Below are 19,379 nucleotides of genomic sequence, written 5' to 3' on the forward strand. Positions count from 1 at the left end.
AAGTTCTTCCTACCTAAGATCCTTTACAGCAGGGGACTGATTTAGGCTCAGACATCAAGAGTGCAGGCTGACCTTTGTGATACCGTTAACATCCACCGTCCAATAAACAGTCTTCTGGTGAACAACGGCCCGCCCTTTTCCTTCCCCACACGTCTGTCAACAGCAGTGACGGTAAACGTGGCAGAAGCACCCACGCCCCTTCCAGAAACCCCAGGACTCAGTTTGGGAAATCCATTAGTGTCTTTTGAGAAACTGCAATTTATTTCTTAAACTAATTTGATTATTTCCAGGGGTAATTTCATCCTCCATTAAGGGAAGGCCCACCCGAAAATAGTCCTGCTTCATTTTAAACCCATCTTTCCTCACTCCTTTCACCTTATTGATCAGGTAAATCTTTCCTTTAAATGACCCAGGTGCCAAAGCATAATTACATCTCAAGCATACTTTTAGGAATTATTTATTTCAAACATTTACAATTTTTACTTTAAATGTAAAATAGCTGATAAAAAGAAGAAAAAAAACATTGAAAAAACATATCGTACTGACCCTTTGCCCCATATACAGACATCAGCCTTTGGTATTTGCTTTTAGATAATTAAGTAAAAAATAAAAACAAACTTAAAACTATTATTTTTCTCCAAAAGAAACAAAGTTGAGGTATTCTGTTCAACAGATGTGTGATCTCCATCCAAAAATGGAGATTAATTAACAGCCTTGCTACATGCTGTTTGAATCCTTTCCTTCTAAAGCAGATCTTTGTTTGAGCAGATGTTCGTAAAACTAACAAAACTAACAATGTTCCTTAATAATCATTACAGTCGAAAAAATAAATGAATGTCAACCCTAATTGAGAAAAATAAAACAAAAATTAGACAGTAAGAAAAAAAAATCATTAAGGTTGCCATAGAAACAAACTGGCGCTAGCACCAGACCATACAAAGAACATGATGCTGGAAGGGCTTTCACGGGACACTCAGGAGCGTCTGGCTCAGATCCTGAGCCAGTTGGCCTTCCAGTTACAGCCCCACTGCCCACAGGAGAAAGCTGGGTTCCGTGATCATGGTCTGAAGGACCAACAGTGACCCCTGCCCCTCCAAATTAAGATAAATTTCTCATCAACTCCACCTGCGGCTGGGCGCCAGACTCCTCCCCAGCTGAAGTCAACCTTGGAGGAAGCACCAAAGCAACAGAGCAAGACAGGCCTGAACATTCTGCAGGAAACACACAAACCATGATCACTCTCAGCCTGCTCCACTGGACTCTGTGCACAAGGTGAGCTCCTACCCCAGTCTCAGCGGCAGACCCCACACCTGGTAATGGTGTTTTCTTCCCAGGGAAATGAAGGCAAAGTGAGCCGAGAGCCTGGCAGAAAACCATAGGGGCTCAAGTTCCATCAGAGCAAAGGGCTCTCTGAGCTACCAGTGGCTTCTTAAACATAGACAATGCTACTCCCTTGACATCCGAAAAAAATATTTTCTTAATACTACAAGAATTAATGACCACTTTAGCTTAGAGCTTGAACCAGCATATTTTTAACTTTTCCAACCCAGCAGGATAAATTGTCATGTTTATATAAATTGTCACCATCCCAACATTTCACATATGGTTGTGTGGGACATTGCCACAGATATTAGGTGAGTAACATCGTTGTTGAGGATAAAAGGCAGCACATGAGCTGCAGAAACAAAGATAAGAATGACCTATGGGTTGAAACACATGGTCATTAGCCATAGATTTGAGGGCAGAGAAAGCGTAGGGTATATGCCTGTGTATACTGAGCAAAGCCCACAACCCAGAGGAGACAAATACTTTTCCTTCATTTACACTAGCTTATAAAAATGTAAAAGAAAAAAATCCTTTTCAATACAAAAAAAAAAAAAGCAGTTCCGTTACAATAATAATGAAAGCAATAACAATTTGGAGATCAAAGCTGCCTAGCTCTCAGTGATCTTGAGCTATCTAAGTTTCACATCTTCCACTAGCACGTCCCTGTCTGGCTTTGGTCATATTACATGTGGGTAAAACCTTATAAAGAGTTAAAGAACCGTGGGCACAGTCACTCTTTCTCATGCAGATTCTTGTTTTTTTTTAATATATTTTCCTTCAACAGCATTTTCGCTGTTCTCAAAAAAAACATTACAGAAAAACACACACACACACACACAAAAAAAAACACCTGCCTGACTGTCAACTTAAGAGAGCTGCCTAAAGCAGCAACAGGGTCTGAAACTGACAGACGAAGCCAGCAATAAAAACCACGACTTGCCCAAGATAGTAGCAGTTTGAACCCAGCAAAATAGTAAATAATGCACAGGTCATTTTCATCCTTTGCACCTGTCTGGTGCTGGTGGGGTTTTTTGTTTGTTTGTTTCTGTTGTTGTTTTTAAGGGTAGACTACTAGAAAAATTTGTGATCTGGTAAATTTTTGGTCCATGGTTACACAACTGATTTTAATCATAGCTTCATTCTGGGATGCCCTATGATACCTGAGGGTGCTTTTCTGGGTAACCACTTTCATCACTGAATTTTCAAAACCAGGACAGAAAAGTGAGCTGAAATGGTTAGTCTCAAGAGTCACGGCTAGACATTTAGCCGGCACTTCAATACCAGCTGAACTGAATCAAATTCAAGGAACTAAACAAAAAGAGGAAGGCACTAAGGGTATTTTTTAATTCTCCTCCTTCCCTCTAATAACGAGGGCTCCTGGCTGTCGGGGGTGGGGGTTTTCAACTGACCCTACTTGGTAATCGTGGGAGGCTCGCTTCCCAGTATCTCCGCCAGGAGCCAGACACCACGTCCTTCACAAAGGCTTGGGCGAGAAGTAACAAGCTGCTTTTCCCCTAAATTAAAGAAGAAGTAGGCAATCTTTTCACTTTTGAAGACAAAAATCAAACTTTAGAATGAAACCAGAGTCTCTTGTCTAATAGGGGAAAATAGTTTTAGCTCCTCCTCCTTTTTCACTTGACTCAGGTTTGTGCCAAACAAGGCAACTGCTCTTCTCCCCAAGTTATTTATATACTGACCTTCAGCTAATAGGGACCTTGCACCTTCTCAAAAAAAAATGGTCAGCAGTTCTTTAAAAACCAAATATAAATATTTACTCAGGCTCAGGTGAAAACAAAACAAACAAGGCTGTAGTCAAACACTTTGGATCTCACCGACAGAGCCCCCCACAATGCCAGCTCTCCTTTTGGGGAGTGGGGGGCGTGGAGGCCAGGGAATGTTGGTTTTCAGAGGTGGCATCCCCTTCAGCTTCGTTACGACAGTGGAGACCCTGTCCCTACACCCCTGCTTCCTCTCTGCTGCTCTCTTCCTGAAGTCCTGAGATCCAGAGAGGGAAACTGAGTCAGTGCAGTTGCTTCTGGATTCAGCAGGCGCCTAGGCTTAACATTCACATTTAGCAAAACGCTAATGAGGAACTAATTACAATTCCACTTCCACCCATCTGGCCCTGAGATACTATTCACCTGCCCCCTCAGCTGTTGATCCAGTGTGGGGAGGAAAGGCAAGTGAGAGCTTCCCTAGCCTGAGTGGCTGAAGAAAACTTGTCCTCAGGCCTAGAAAAACTGAATTGTGAAGGTACTTGGGTTTCAAGAGTTTGAGCTAGAAGATGAAACTGCACTGGACCAGGAGACAGGTGACGAGGGTCTTTGGCTGGAAATCCATCCCACCTCCTGATGGTGCAGCTTGCAGAGCTGTGTCTGGTGGGCGGGAGGCCTGCAGCTGGACCACACGAAGCCCGGGGTCCAAAGCCTCTGCAGACACCTGGCTCTGCCCACCTGAGTGTCCAGTGGACTCTTGACACCACTCTCTGCACAGGGCCGGAGTTCACTCTAACTCCTTTAAGCAGGGCTTGTGGGGGAAGAGTGGTTCAAACTCAACCACCTCTTCCTTCTGAACAGACGCAGCAAACCTATTTTCACCCAGCGTAGAACCTGCTGTGAGGCCCTTCTGTAATAGTGAAGTCAGAGGCCCCACACCCCTGGAATGACAGTGAGAAGCCAGCTTCCAGTTTGAGCGTTGTCGTCCACACAGTTCAGCAGGTCTGACACCCCAGCCTGCCAGGAGCACCCAGCTAGCTACTGCGGGAAGAAGTAGTCTCTGTTGCTGATGTCATAAGGGCTCTGTGGACCCCTGGCGTCTGGTTGGCTGTGCCTCAGGGTGTTGTCTGACTCAAGGCTGCTGGGGGACACTGGTGGGGAGATGAGGGGCACAAGCACTGGGGTGGGCTTGGGCCTCTCAGGGACCAGCTGTGCCAAAGAATAAGGTGCGTGCATGTTCGTCTTGCCTTCTTTCAGAGCCTGCAGCTTCCACGTCTTCTTGAACCTTCACAAAGACAAACCACGTGCACGTTTAGTTCCCCGTGATGCACCTGAGTGAGAAACACCAACAGCTGGCCACGCTGGTGGCCCGGCAGTCCCAGCTTTCAGCACAAACGTGTGTAACTATATTCCATCACCTGCTTTTATCACTGGGAATTACACAATTCTCTGAGGAGTTAGGGTTTCAAAAAACATCCCAAAAGAAAATGTATGTATAGTTTACAAATTTACAAATAGAGAAATTAAGCCATTCGTGGTTATGAGTGCCCCTTTATGGCACCAAGAACTTCATTTGTCCTGTTCCAGAGGCTGCCCAGTTACACATCATCAGCCCCAAATTCATTTACTTAAGAGAAACAGAGTATTCTTGTGGGGGAAGGAAAATGGGCCTCTCAGTGAAATGAAGGCAACCAGGAGGCAGATAATTTGCAACTGCCATTTAACAGCAGAAAATCAGCTGCACTGCTCCCTCAACAGCCCTCCCGCTCCTCTTGCTGCCAACATTCCCATCCTCCCCAATTCTCTCTTCATCTCTGGGTCTGCTCCTACCACACTGGTGAGTTCTCATAGCCTCAGCTGTGGGCACCACTTGGGCGCAAGTGACTCATCTGACAGGAAAGTCAATGTTAAACAGGAAGGAGATAGACATCTCTCTGATCACAGCTTCGTTCACCCTGCTCTGCTCTGGGCCCAGAGCCATGGCTCAGTAACCGAGAAAAGTCAACTGACAGCCCAAAGAAAGATGAGATGGTGATAGCAATCTTCAAAGGTACAGTCGGGTCTCCTTCCTGAAGGGGCCCTTTGACAGTGTGACTGAGCAGGGCAACTCATCTCCTTCCTCCTGCTTCCCACTTTGGGAACCAGCCCCAAACCCACTGCCAACCAGCCCCACAGTGGGAGCAAGGTGGTCTCCCTCAGTTCCACCAACGTCAGCTACTCCAGGAAGGGCTGGGAGGCAGGAGGGGAAACCAAAGTAAAAAACAAGGCTTGGGGATTTTCTTCGGTTTCTTTTTATATCGACAGGCTATTCCCGTCCATGTTATGATAAATAATTGACTGCTGGCTCCAAATCTGCCATTGGCTCATCGCCTGTTATCCAAATGGAATAAACAACCTATAGAATATTCCTGAGGGCCTCACCAGGCAGACACTAGACAGGAAGAGAGCACAGCAGTGTCTCACTGGAGCTATGCTGTGTCCTTGGATGTAATTCTCTGCCCACATGAGAAGACGGAAGACAGAGTCATTATACTCTGGATTTCAAAATAGTCAACCTTCTGGCCCAGGAATTCCACTTCTGGGAATATGCCCTAAGGAAATAACCTAGCTATGGAAAAAGCTTTATGCATGAGGATGTTCAACGCAGAGCTTTTTATAAAAGCCAGTGACCCAAATGCCCAGTAATAGAAGGATGGCTAAGTGAACTTGGGTACATTTGCCTAATGGGGGAGTCTGCAGTTAAAGAAAGTGAGGTTTACAAAGAATTTTTAATAATGTGAAAAATGCTTGTGTTATAATTAATGCTAAATTTAAAAGGCAGGAATCAATTACAGATACAGAATAACCATGACTACATAAAAGCAAACAAGAAAATATGCAGAAGAAAAAGACTCAGAGGAAATGGATTAACTAAAAAGTGTTCTTGATCTAGGTACTGATTGAATGGATGTGCTCACCTTGTGAACATCCATGAAGCTTCACACTTCTGACCTGTGGACTTGTTCGTGTATTTGTTAAGACTTCTGTCACGTTTACATTTAAAAAATTAACATTTAAAAAATTTACATGATGTATGATTTTTTTCCTTCTTCCTGTTGGTCAATATTTAGCGGCTAATCATATATTCACAAATGTTTAAGTCTCTATTGATGTCATTTAACCAATATGGAAAGCAGTCTCCACCTTCAATTTGTTTTTTGTTTTTTTTCTCAAAGCAGCTGGATGAGTAACTGAGAAAAATGGGCTTTCCTTCTTCTGAAATATCTTGAAGAGTGAATGAAACACTTTCTCAAACTTACTAAGTTCAAAGGGGCTTTGATACCAGCCAGCCAGCCGGGAGGTGTCCACAGCTGGCATGGCCCTGCCCCCGCCAGCTCTAAGCAAGGTCCCAGGCTAAAGAGGGTGGGGCAGATCAAAGGAGCAACAGCCAAGCTGTCAGACTTCACCTGTACCTCAGTCTCTACCTTTTATCTAGTTTACATATTTGGGCTTCAGAATATTGGCTTAAAGAAAAGGTTCTACAGCTCACAGAAAGTTTTTAAAACATTCTTAATAACTCTCACTCTTTTTAGAAAATAAGAGACAAAACCCAAGACCTAGGGAGGGGAAATGACCCCCACTCCCAAGGCCACAAGGGTACCCCCTGCATCAGCCACCTCTATGGCCCAGGATGCCACGAAAGTCCCTCTGGCCCCCACCATGATGGTGGGAGAGTCTGTGATTTTTAAATATTGGAATGAGACTATATTCAAGATAAAATTATTTAAATCATCGGCATACACACACAGGAAGTCCTCACCTAATATGATCAGTCCATTCTAGATAAATGTACAGAAATATAATTCTCTGCTATGAGAATCTTTATTTTTCCAGTGCAGCAGAGCATAAAATGCAGAGAAAAGTGGGGCCGAGGGAGGAGGTGGGGGGCCTGGCCCTTGTAAATCATAATACCCACTTAAGAAGATGGCCTACCTTTTTGAATGGCACATTTAAATTTTACAAAATTATCACTGATATTAGTGGAAAACAATTAGGAAAAGACTATACTTTGCTTGAAACACCAAATAAATGTATTAAAGAGAAAAATATGGCATCATGGACCATAATAATGTACTTCAACCTGCCCTCACATTCTGCCTGGTGTAATGTGGCCATTCCAACAGTCACTGTGGTTCAGCCACTTTGGCAACCCCAGACTCCCACAGGGTGTCTAAGTTTATACCTTTTTCTTAACATGAAAGACTTTGGTCACTTGAAATAATTGGCCTCTTTTCAAATAAATTTGCCTTGGCCTGACCTGTGGTGGCGCAGTGGGTAAAAGCATCAACCTGGAACACTGAGGTCGCCCGTTCAAAACCCTGGGCTTCCCTGGTCAGGGCACATATGGGAGTTGATACTTTCTGCTCCTCTCTCCCTTCTCCCTCTGTCTCTCTCTCTCCTCTCTCTAAAATGAATAAATAAAATCTTTAAAAAAATAAATTTGCCTTATATGGAAGAAAATGGAAACTCACCAGACTAGGAAATAAATGTTCCCAGCACGGGGGACTGAGCTCCAGAGACTCTGGTTGTGTAGCAACGAGCCAGTGTACAAGCACCATCAGCATACTGGAAAACTAGGTCTGTGCTGAGCGCTGTGGCTAGTTCCCAAACTAATGCTTCTCTATTAGTGATTAACAGCCTACCGGGATGGCAGTGCTTGTAAATGGTGTCATTGGCCAGTGGTGCCTTTGGCCAATGGTGGGCTGATACAATCAACTGGGTCCACCTCTTGGCTGACAGTAGGCTAGCATGATTGGCTGGGACTCTCACGAGGTGGGTTCTAGTCCTAGCTTTGCCAATAACAAACTGTGTGTCCTTAGGCAAGTCATCTTACCTCTTGGTGCCATTTCCTCATTTGTAAAATTAAAGAATTTGACTAAATGACCTTTAATGCCCTATCCAAAGAGCATGAGCTTTGAGTTTGAATCCTGGCCTTACCATTACTAGCTGTAATCATTCCACCTCTTTCAGCTTTAGTCTCTATGGGGTGTGTGGTGGGTTACAAGAAAGGCCTGTTGATGCTCTAATGATGTAGAAATAGAAATAGAACACAGAAGTATGTGCCTTCAGTGAGGGCAAGGAATTCCTTTGAAGACATGGAAGACTCCTGAATGCTGGCATAGCCCCTCTTGGCCCAAAGGTATGTATAAAAAACAGTGGGTTTTCAGCTTCTCCAAGGAGTTCCGTACTCATTAGGAACTTGATCTTCTGCACACCCTTTGGGCAGTTTGCTCACTGCTTCATTGGAAAATCAAAGTGGAAACAACTCTGAACACAGTAGTTGTCATCTTGCTAATCTCCCAACCCAGACCACCTTGTGATCAAGCTATTTCAGGGTCATTTTGAGGACCCAATGAGTTACTGTGTGCAAATTTCTCTGCCAAGGTTTTAACCCTTCCTACCCAAACACCCTCAAACACCACCTGCCACAATTACCAACTAGAGTCTCTTGAAAGTTACACATGAGGTAAGAGAAAGGAAGGACAGAGAAGTTTCTCCCTCATTGCATTATCACTGTAATTAAACACCATCCAAAGTCAGGATGCAGCCTAACTTCTGGTAGGGCTTCAGCACAAGCAAAAGTGCAAGTTCATACAGTAACATTGTGAACATTGGAAGTTTTCTTTATTGCCCATTCACCAGGAGCACTGTTAGCTGATCTTTCTGCAAGCTGGGGCGTGAATAACAAAACCAGTGACTGAATGAAGAGAGACTGGGATGAAATGGGCATGGTGCTACAAGCGGCCAGGATGCCATCTCGGCCTGCACGTGTCCTAACTATGACCGGAGGACAGAGCTTTTAAAGGTGACCTTCTAGGTCTGCTTGTCTTGAGACATGGAATATTCCCAAGGCAGTCTGACCAGGCACCTGAGATTTACCTTTGGACATACTGGCACTTCTCACATGGTACTTGAATCATTTTAGTATGGTTGTTGGAGGAGAGGAAAGGTCACATTTATCTTGCAATCCTAGAGCCTAAGGTTTTCTTCAGTGTCTAACACTCTCCATCTCGTTTTTAAAACCAGGTTTTCCTGGTGCTGCTCCCTCTCAGGCCACCCCTCAGCCTCTTTCTCAGCTCCTCCTCCTCTATACAACTTTACAGTGTCAGACCCTGGTCTTCCACAGGGTGCTGTCACTGGCCTTATTCCTATCCTCTGTCAATAACTCCAACTACCATCCGCACACAGCAACAATCAGAACTGTACCAATGATGTCCACTTAGGGTTTTCACAGGCACCTCAAACTCAGTGGTCCCAAAGTGGCATCATCATGTTTCACTCAGTTGTTTATCCTCCAGTGTTTCCAATTTTAGTGAGTGACCCCACTATCTGTCTAACTGCCGAAGCCAGAAATGTGAGGGCCAGACTTAACTCCTCCTCTCCTTATTCTCCTCATCTGACATCACCAAATCTTGTCAGTCCTACCTCTGAAATATATCTTGAATCATCCGTGGCTGTCCAACTTATTGCCACCATCCTAGCACAGGCAAAGCTAGCTAGACAAGAAATCTGAGACCACCCTGGAACCACGCCCCAGAACCCATCTCACCTCAGGACAATGCCAATGCAGAGCAGCATTCCGAATGCCAGGCTTCCTCCAGCCAACAGGAATGTGTACAGTGATACTGAAGAATCTTTCACTAGAGAAAAAAAAAAGAGGAAGAGGAGCAGAAGGGAGAGGAGTAAATAAACCACTCAGCTGATGCTGTCAAGTATCAAAGGAACCTCACCCCAGGAGGCCGCTTACCAGTGTTCTGGCCAAAGCCAACTCTGGAAGAATCACCCCCAGCAGAGTCTAGCCGACCCCTGGGACTTGGCCACTTGCCAGGACATACACCTCAGACTCAGGGCTCTGAGTACCTGTGGCCAGCCAGACTCCCACCCCCTTTCAGAGTGGTTTTTCCAGTGGTGCTCAGACTACCCCCACAAGGCACAGAGGGGCAAGAAGCAAAAGGCTTAGGGGACCTCATTGACGGCAGCTCCACTGAGGACGATGTCAGGGAGGCTCAGATACTCTAAGTCAGTATTTGGGTGCAGTGTTCTCCATGGGGTGTCATCTCTTGCCTGTCTCCCCACTTGGTATTCAAGCCTCAACTGCAGGATCTTTATTTGCTCTTCCACATGCCGTGTTCTCTGCCCTCCCCGGGCTCTCCAAACACGCCTCTCACGCCTCCCAGAATGTTCTTTCCGCCTTTGCTGCACCTTTTTATGTCCCTTCCCTACTTGGGTCTTTGGCCCCAGATGAGACCAGGTCACTACCTTTGAGCCGTGACCCACTCCAATCTGGGTAAGTCCCGCTCCTGGTTACTTCTCCAGTCTGAGCGCCCTGAAAGCAGGGACCACAAGTGTCCCTGTCACTGTTACTCCCAGCTGATCACACAATACCTAGCACAAAGCCAGCTCACCAAAATAGTTCCTTAAATGAATAAAAGAACAAACTAGCTGCACAAGCAGCTATGGTCTGCCAGAGAGAGACCCTGGTCTAGATAAGGCACCTCTGAGAAAAGCCATCATTCTCTCCCATGAGTATGCAGATACTGGCAGCTACATGGACTCAGAATTCAGGCTTTTCTGCCCCAAATGGTATCCACCACTGATGAAAATGTTGCCTGCCAGTCATCACTTCAAGTGCCCACTGGATACAAGCTTTTCATGAGTGGTAGTGGGCACTGACTACAAGGCCAGGTCTCTCCAAGGACGTCCTATGTCTCTTGGCAGAGACCACCATCTAATGGAAGCAGTATGCTTGGCTTACACATTTACTAGTATTTCATCATCTTTTGTATTTATTCCTTCCCTCATTTAACAAATACCGGGGAGGGCAAAAGTAGGTTTATAGTTATGAGTACAAAGAACACAGATTATTACTGTATTATTTATTTGTATTACAACTGTAAACCTACTTTTACTCACCCCTGTATTTGTCAAATGTCTACTATGTGCCAGGCTTTGTTCTAAGCCTCAGGATACAAAGAAAGAGATGGCAGAAAAACTCCTGCCTCCCTGGATATTGCATTCTAATCAAGGGAAAGAGACAAATAACTATGTAATATGGGCAATGATGAAAAATAAAGCACAGGAAGGGGAAAGAGTGATGGGGGTGGGGACCCCTGACAGATGGTCAGGAAAGGCCTTCCTGAGAAGGAAGCCTTTGAGCAGACACCTGGATATAAAAGACAGTGGCCAAGTAGAGGTCAGGGAAAGAGTATACAGGCAGAGAAAGCAGCAAGTGCAAAGGCCCTGAGGTGGATCATGTATGGAAGAGCAAGGAGGGCAGAGTAAGTAAGTGGGAGAATGGAGAAGGTGAGGTCTAAAGATAGAAGACCTGACCCCATAGAGACTAGGGTGTTTAATAGGACTTTGGCTTTTACGCTAGGGAAGATGGTATGAGCCAAGGAGAGCTTGGGTTCTTAAAACACAAGTTTTAAGAATTGCTTTGGTTACTGGTTGGAAGAGTCTGTTGCAACGCCTAACGTCCTGCAGAATGAAAGACAGCAGTGGCTGGGCCAGGTGTTGGCAGTGGAGACAGTGAGAAGTGGTCAGCCTCTGGACATGTCTCAACTGACAGGACCTGCTGGGGGACCGGACATGGATAGGAATAGAAGAGGCCTGATCCCAAGGGCCTGAGCAACCCAAAGAACGTGGTGTCAGTTACTGAGATGGGAAGGACGGAGAACAGATCTGGGTGGAAAGGCAGAGGCATCAAGCGTTTCAGACATAAGTATGAGGTTTCCAGTAGGTATCCAAGTGGACACGTCCAGGCAATGGATACGTGAATCTGGGTCTTGGTGGAAAAGTCAGGAATGGAGATATAAATCTGGAAGTTATCAGCTCACAGATGGTCTTTAAAGACATGGGGCTGGGTAAAAACATCAGTGAGAGTGGATGGAGAGGCCTACCTCCACAGTAACCCTTGAACTGCTGCCCCAACTTCCTGCTGCCCCACCCATATTAACAAGGTTCATTTCAAATGGCACCTCCTCCTTGAACTTTCTGTGAGTCCCCTAATTGGACATGCTCTCTAAAGTCTCTAAATTCTACTTATTTTATCTATGCCTCCCTTTTGCCTGGTATCACATTCTGCTCTGTTATAGTTACTACTTTACTTTGTCAGAGCCTGCCCAATGGACCGGAGACTCGTGGAGAGCAGAGGTAGGTTCAGTTCCCGCTGAGTCCCCAGCCAGGTTGAGCTTAGCCCCAGGCATCAGCAGGTCAGCCCTAGGTGCACTGCATGCGGTAGGGCTCTGCAACTAGAAGGCGCAGCTCAGGCAGCCAGCATCAGGCGCAGGCCGGAAAATGAGGCCAAGTGCTCCCTCTGAAAGCCCGACAGCCCTCAGACAGGGCTGCTCAATTACTGAATCTTCAGTCTGGAATCCTATACAAAGAGTAAAACAAACAGTACCTGTGGCCTTTGTTTATGCAAATGTAAGTTTTCCTGGTCTTGCAGGTACGTATAGGGAATCAAAAACACTGAAATCAAGGATTCTAACAGAGATTTCCAGCCCAATGTGTTTCATTTCAGACTCCAATCATTTTGTTTCAAATCAGTCATTTGTATTTTGGGTCAATGGTTCACTGATTTGTCTCATTATATCTTAGCTAACAGTATCAAGCTTGGATACCTAAGGTAATAAAAAATATTTCTGTGATTGGTCCTTATCAGTAAGCAGACCAGCCCCTGCAACATTTCCAAATGAGGAAGAACTTTCTGCAGAGACAATCAGGCTGTGCCCCTCAGGCCACAGGAATATAAAACTATCCAGTGCTTACCTGGGAAGCTTGATGTATTTGCAGAGTCATTAGAGAGAGTGTTTTCATTGTCTTCATTACTAGTAGGTGCCTAAAAAGACATTCCCACTGTAAGCCCATTTCTGCATGTTCCATCATCATCCAGGACCCAGCTCAGGTACCACCTCCTCCCCCCTCCCTGCCCTGGCCAAGCCAGTCTCTACCTCGGGTACCTCTCCCAGAGACGGATTAAGGTCGGTTCAGGCCCCAGGCGCAGAAGAAAATATTGTGTCTTGTCATTAGAAAAAAAAAGTGTAAAGTTTGGGTTTTGCAGGGCCCTTCAGAAGTCAGGGCTCAGGGCGTGCGCCCGGTGCGCCCGCTGTTAAATCTGCCTCTGACCTCTCCAGTTCTGGCGTGTCACTTTCAACATTTGCACTATTATTTGCATTACTCTATATCTAACCCTTGCCTACTCAAGGTGGGGATTTCTTCCCATCTGCTTCTCCACCAAGAGCTTAAGTTGTTCTACAGGTCTGGTGCCACCACTCACTGGTCTGGGAAAATCAGACTAGAATTTTTTTTTTTTTTTTATAATTTTATTTTTTTAATGGGGTGACATCAATAAATCAGGATACATATATTCAAAGATAACAAGTCCAGGTTATCTTGTCGTTCAATTATGTTGCATACCCACCCAAAGTCAGATTGTCCTCTGTCACCTTCTATCATGTTTTCTTTGTGCCCCTCCCCACCCCCTATCCCTCTCCCATTCCCCCCTCCCCCCCCTAACCACCACACTCTTATCAATCAGACTAGAATTCTTAATCCACCACTTACTATCTATGTGACTTTAGGCAGATTTCTTAACCCATGTGGGCGTCAGTTTTCCTTCCTGTAGGAACCCAGAATCTCGGTTAATGTAAGGATCAAATGGGAGAGCAAATGCAGTGCTCAGAGCCTAGCTCCTTGGCAGGTTCTTAATCAGTGTCAGTTCCTGTACAGCCTGTGTTGGGAGCCCTCTGGCCCCAAGGTCCTGGAGTCCCTGGACTTCACTCTGGAGTTGCTTCCACCAGTCCTGGACAGTCCAGCATTGACAGTGGGTAAGGTGCAGGACTCCGGGCTCCTCCTCTATGCTGCTCAGCTCCAGTAGTGCTGAGCCTCCCGGCTTAGCATTTGGGAATTAAGGATAATGAAGGAGATGCAGTTGGGTGGGAAATTGGATTACTCAAGGATTTGTTTAGCAGCTTCAGAGGTAATCCTCTTTCCAGATATTATGACACCAGGAGTCCACAGGGAAGGGCTCAGAGAAACTGATCGAAGTTGCACATTTAGCCTTCAGTGGAGTCCAGAAACTCAGAGCTGAAACAGCATCCACTAGACCGAGCAGTTAGCAAGCCAGGCCCACAGTGCTCCCTGTTTCACAGGGCCCCCACAGATCCGGGAGGAGAGAACTGCCACTACTCCGTCTCACAGAGGCCTCAAAAAGACAGACCTTGCCGACGCCCACATTTCTAGTAAGTGGCAGAGCTGGGATTTGAACCAAATTCTGTCTGGTGCCAGCCACAATGTTAACCAATAGGTGCTGCTGCCCTGACCCTTTTACAAGAACATAAGCTCACCTGTGTGGAGGGGGACACCGCCACCTTGGTCTCCACTGAAAAACTTGTGGATTCTGTGGATAGACAAAGTATCATTATTAATGATATATGGACCCTGAAGTCCTGTCCGATGGGCTGCAGAAGCAGAATTAAGTTCATCACAACGTTATTTTAAAAAGCATCATGTGAGAAATAACCAAATATCTAACCAAAAGGAACTAGCCACATAAATTACAATATAGCCATATATTGCAATAGCTTTTAAAAATATTTCAGAAAAATGTTAAAGACATGCTATATAATATTACATGAAAAGTGCAAAGCAAGAAAATACCCATATAATTTGATTCAAAATGTCTAGAGAAACATATTTATGTCATTATTTATTGTATATCATATTATATACCACAATATATATTCACACACAGGAAGAAAAAATTGGAAGGATACACACATCACCATACCTAAGCACTATTATCACTTTAATTTCGATGACTATAGCTAATGCTGCTCTACAATATAGAGGAAAGCTGTTAAGAGAGTAAATCCTAAGAGTTCGCATCACAAAGGGAAACTTTCCTATTTTCTTTTCTCTTTTCTGCTTATTGTCTCTATATGGGAAGAAAGATGCCAGCTAAACCTACTGTGGTAATCATTTCACAATGTGTGTATGTCAAACTGTCATGCTGTATGCCTTATACAGTAATGGATGTCAATTATTTCTCAATAAAGCTGAAAGAAGTAAATAAAATTAAAGATTAAAAATAAAAATAAACATTTTAATTTCCTTCTATGCACCTTTTGCAATAAAAAACATTAACATAAACAATAAGCTTTCAACCGCCTGGGTGGATTTGGTGCACTTTGCTCGAGAAGAAACAGGGACCTGGGAACCCTCACAAGGTCCTTCCCCCTCCATGGGAACAGTGTTTCTGCAGAAACCCCCAAGGCAGCAGGAGGCCAGTAATCAAAGTAAAAGCATGACCCGAGGCCAGGCTCAGCCGCCAACATGGGCCCAAGGGACCAGAAGCTGAACTGTGACTGGCAGTGGGTAGAATGCTCTGGATTTTAAAGTATTTTCTTTGCAGTTTATCATTTCTTCATCAAGAAGTTTAAAATGGGCCTTGCACGATTGGCTTAGTGGTAGAGCGTCAGCCCGGCATGTGTTAGTCCGGGGTTCTATTCCCGGTCACGCACACAGAAGAAGCAAGCGACTGTCTGCTTCTCCACCCCTCTCCCTCCCCTTCTTTCTCTCTCTCTCCCCCTCCTGCAGCCATGGCTTGTAGGAGACGACTCTGCACCAATATAAACGGCAGTTAACTGCAGAGCAAGGGTTAACTGGAGAACTGGAGACAAGAGATCTTGGAGTATATTAGCCATAACAGGAGACTGGCCTGGGTTACTTGAATGCAAGTATGCAGGATTCTTGGAGGAATGCCTCCAGCAACCAGATGTCCTTTATGGTTAATAAGCTCTGCAACTCTGACTCTTCTTGTGTCATTGTTCATGAAAAGAAACAGTAGACGTGCAGGGTTGGGGATGAAACGGATGGGAAAAACAGCTTGTGTAACTTTCTAGTTTTATCTGCTGAACTATGGCTTTTAGAACTCAATAAATATGCAGTGGCGCAGTTTCTCAGGGCTGATTCCGCACGTAAGAGTTTCAGCCCTCTGCCCAGTTATTTGAATCTGGTGTGTCTTTTGCCTCACAAGCTCGAACCATAAAGAAATTCATAACAATGGCTCAAATGGTTTAAGCAAGTTGGTCCTGGGTGCTGAGAATGGTGCCATGGCCTCGCCTCAGTTGCCAAGCAATGGAGCAGCAACCCCAGATGGGCACAGCATCGCCCCTAGGCCTAGGGAGCTTGCCAGCTTGCCTGGTTGGGGCACATGCAGGAGTCTGTCTCTCTTCCTCCTGGCCTCTCAGTTAAAAAAAAAAAAAAAGTTTAAAATGCCACAGAAACAGTTTACATCAAGATGTCAAGCCTTCTGAGCCAGGAGTAAAATCACTAGCAAAGGGGTAAAGGAGAGGGTGGTCCTGCTTCTGCTTGGGGTAGATTTTCCAACAGAAGTGCGCCATCCCTGGGAGAAAACACCACATGTTAGCACTGGAGAGGGAATAAGAGCATGTTCATGCTCCCTTCCCATTGTGCAGAGAGAAAACAGACGCCCAAAGACAGAAAGCAAAGGTGAGCCCCAAATCAGCCTAGAATAAAGGGGAGGGGACCCTTTTTCTTATTCATGTAATAACACATAACAATGTTATTTCTTTTTATTGCCAAACTACTTCATTGTGTGGCTAAACCACTTATCCATCCATCAAGTTGCTAAACTTTGTACTGTTCACTTTTTGGCTGTTAATAATTCTATTATGAACATTAGTATTGAAGTCATTCTGTGAACATATGCTTTAATTTCCCTGCCATTGGATTTAATTGGGCTGATTTCAGCAACTCTCGGGCTTTCCTCGTGCTGTCCATTCTGTCTTCTCAGTCTATTCCTCTTGCCTAATCCTACACTTATTCGAACCTAGCTCCCAATCTCTCCTTCAACTGAAGCTTTCTCTGACTGTTTTAACACTCCTTGACCTCATTCTTTTCAGCACTGGTCACCTCGGTCTGTGCAGAAACAATTTAGCCCTTAATTTTACATTGTTTTAATTTTTTTTCGTGAGTGCTAGGACTTCCAGGACTATGTTGAATAAGAGTGGTGAAAGGGGGCACTCCTGCCTTGTTCCTGATCTTAAGGGGACTGCTTTTCATTTTTGCCCATTGAGTATGATGTTGGCTGTGGGTTTGTCATAGAGGGCCTTTATCATGTTGAGGTATGTTCTCTGTATTCCCACTTTGCTGAGAGTTTTGATCATGAATGGGTGCTGGATTTTATCAAACGATTTTCTGCATCTATTGATATTATCATGTGATTTTTATCCTTCCTTTTGTTTATGTAGTGAATCACATTGGTTGATTTTGTGAATACTGTACGAGCCTTGCCTCCCCAGAATAAATCCCACTTGATCATGATGTATGATTTTTTTCATGTATTGCAAGATCCAGTTTGCTAATATTTTGTTAAGAATTTTAGCATCTAAGTTCATCAGGGATATTAGCCTATAATTTTCTTTCTTTGTAGTGTCTTTCCCTGGTTTTGGAATGAGGATTATGCTTGCCTCATGAAAGGAGCTTGGAAGTCTTCCCTCATCTTGAATTTTTTGAAATAGCTTGAGAAAGATAGGTGTTAGTTCTTTGAATATTTGATAAAATTTGCCTGTGAAGCCATCTGGTTCAGGGCTTTTGTTTGCTGGGAATTTTTTGATAACTGTTTCAATTTCATTTGTTGTAATTGGTCTGTTTAGGTTTTCTTATTCTTCCAGATTGAGTTTTGGAAGATTGTATGTTTTTAGGAATTTATCCATTTCAACCTAGGTTGTCCAATTCTTTGACATACAATCTTCATAGTATTTTCTTACAACCCTTTGTGTTTCTGTAGTGTCAGTTGTTACTTCTCCACTTTCATTTCTAATTTTATTTATTTGAGTCCTCTCTTTTTCTCTTGATGAGTCTGGTTAAAAGATTCATCAATCTTGTTTACCTTTTCAAAAAACCAACTCTTGGTTTCATTGATCTACTGTATTGTTTCTTTGGCCTCTATGTCATTTATTTCCACTCTGATCTTTATTATTTCCTTCCTTCTACTTCCTCCGGGCTTTATTTGTTGTTCTTTTTCTAGTTCTTTTAGATGTAGGGTTGTTTATTTGAGTTTTTTCTTGCTTCTTAAGGTATGCCTGTAATGCTATGAACTTCCCTCTCAGGACTGCTTTTGCTGTGTCCCATAAAATTTGAGTTGTTGTATGGTCATTTTCATTTGTTTCAAGAAAATTTTTTATTTCTTCCTTGATCTTGTTGTTAACCCATTTGTTATTTAATAACATGCTATTTAGTTTCCAAGTGTTTGAATGTTTTTCAGTTTTTCTATTGTAGTTGATTTCTAGTTTTATGCCATTGTGATCAGAGAAGATGCTTGATATGATTTCAATCTTTTTAAATTTATTGAGACTCGTTTTGTGTCCTAACATGTGGTCTATCCTAGAGAATGTACCATGAGCACTTGAAAAGAATGCATATTCTGCTACTTTGTGGTGAAAGGTTCTGAAGATATCTATTAAATCCAGTTGATCTAGTGTGTCATTTAAGGCTGTTGTTTCTTTGTTAATTTTCTGTCTGGAGGATCTACCCATTGATATTTGTGGGGTACTAAAATCACCTACTATTATAGTATTGCTGTTGGTCTTGCCCTTTATGTCCATTAATATCTGCCTTATATATTTAGGTGCTCCTATATTAGGCACATAGATATTTACAATGGTTATATCTTCCTGTTGGATTGCTCCCTTTATCATTTTGTAGTGATCTTCTTCATCCCTTACTATATCCTTTGTTTTAAAGTCTATTTTGTCAGATATAAGTATTGCTACGCCAGCTTCTTTTTTTTCATTTCCATTTGCGTGAAATACTTTTTTCTATCCCTTTACTTTTAGTCTATGTGTATCTTTCATTCTGAGGTGAGTCTCTTGTAAACAGCATATGTACAGGTCCTGTTTCTTACCCATGCAGCTACCCTATGTCTTTTGATTGGAGCATTTAATCCATTTACATTTAAGGTTATTATTGATATGTAGCTGTTTATTGCCATTTTATTCTTTAAATCTACAATCCTTTCTCAATTTTTTTTCCTTTGTTCTTTTTATAGCAGGGCCCTTAACATTTCTTGCAGTACTGGTCTGGTTATAATAAATTCCTTGAGATTTTTTTTTTTTTTGTCTAGGAAGCTTTTTATTTCTCTTTCAATTTTAAATGATAGCCTTGCTGGATAAAGAAATCTGGGTTGTAGGTTCTTGCTTTGCATCACTTTGAATATTTCTTGCCAATCCCTTCTGGCCTCAAGTATTTCTGTTGAGAAGTTGGATGTCATCC

General features: G+C 43.7%; 1 protein-coding gene across 1 annotated transcript in view; it reads right to left on the minus strand.

The window, feature by feature from the left end:
- Positions 1-441: 441 nt before the first annotated feature.
- Positions 442-19,379, minus strand: part of IL6R (interleukin 6 receptor) — a 58,352-nt gene continuing 39,414 nt past the window's right edge. The window contains exons 7-10 of the mRNA XM_066262000.1: positions 14,429-14,481; positions 12,852-12,921; positions 9,631-9,721; positions 442-4,326 (exon numbers count right to left, since the gene is read on the minus strand). Coding sequence (XP_066118097.1) covers positions 4,080-4,326; positions 9,631-9,721; positions 12,852-12,921; positions 14,429-14,481 — 461 coding nt within the window. The 3' untranslated portion in view covers positions 442-4,079. The remainder of the gene's footprint in view (positions 4,327-9,630; positions 9,722-12,851; positions 12,922-14,428; positions 14,482-19,379) is intronic.

The sequence above is a fragment of the Saccopteryx bilineata genome, chromosome 2 (assembly GCF_036850765.1).
Source record: "Saccopteryx bilineata isolate mSacBil1 chromosome 2, mSacBil1_pri_phased_curated, whole genome shotgun sequence".
NCBI lineage: Eukaryota > Metazoa > Chordata > Mammalia > Chiroptera > Emballonuridae > Saccopteryx > Saccopteryx bilineata.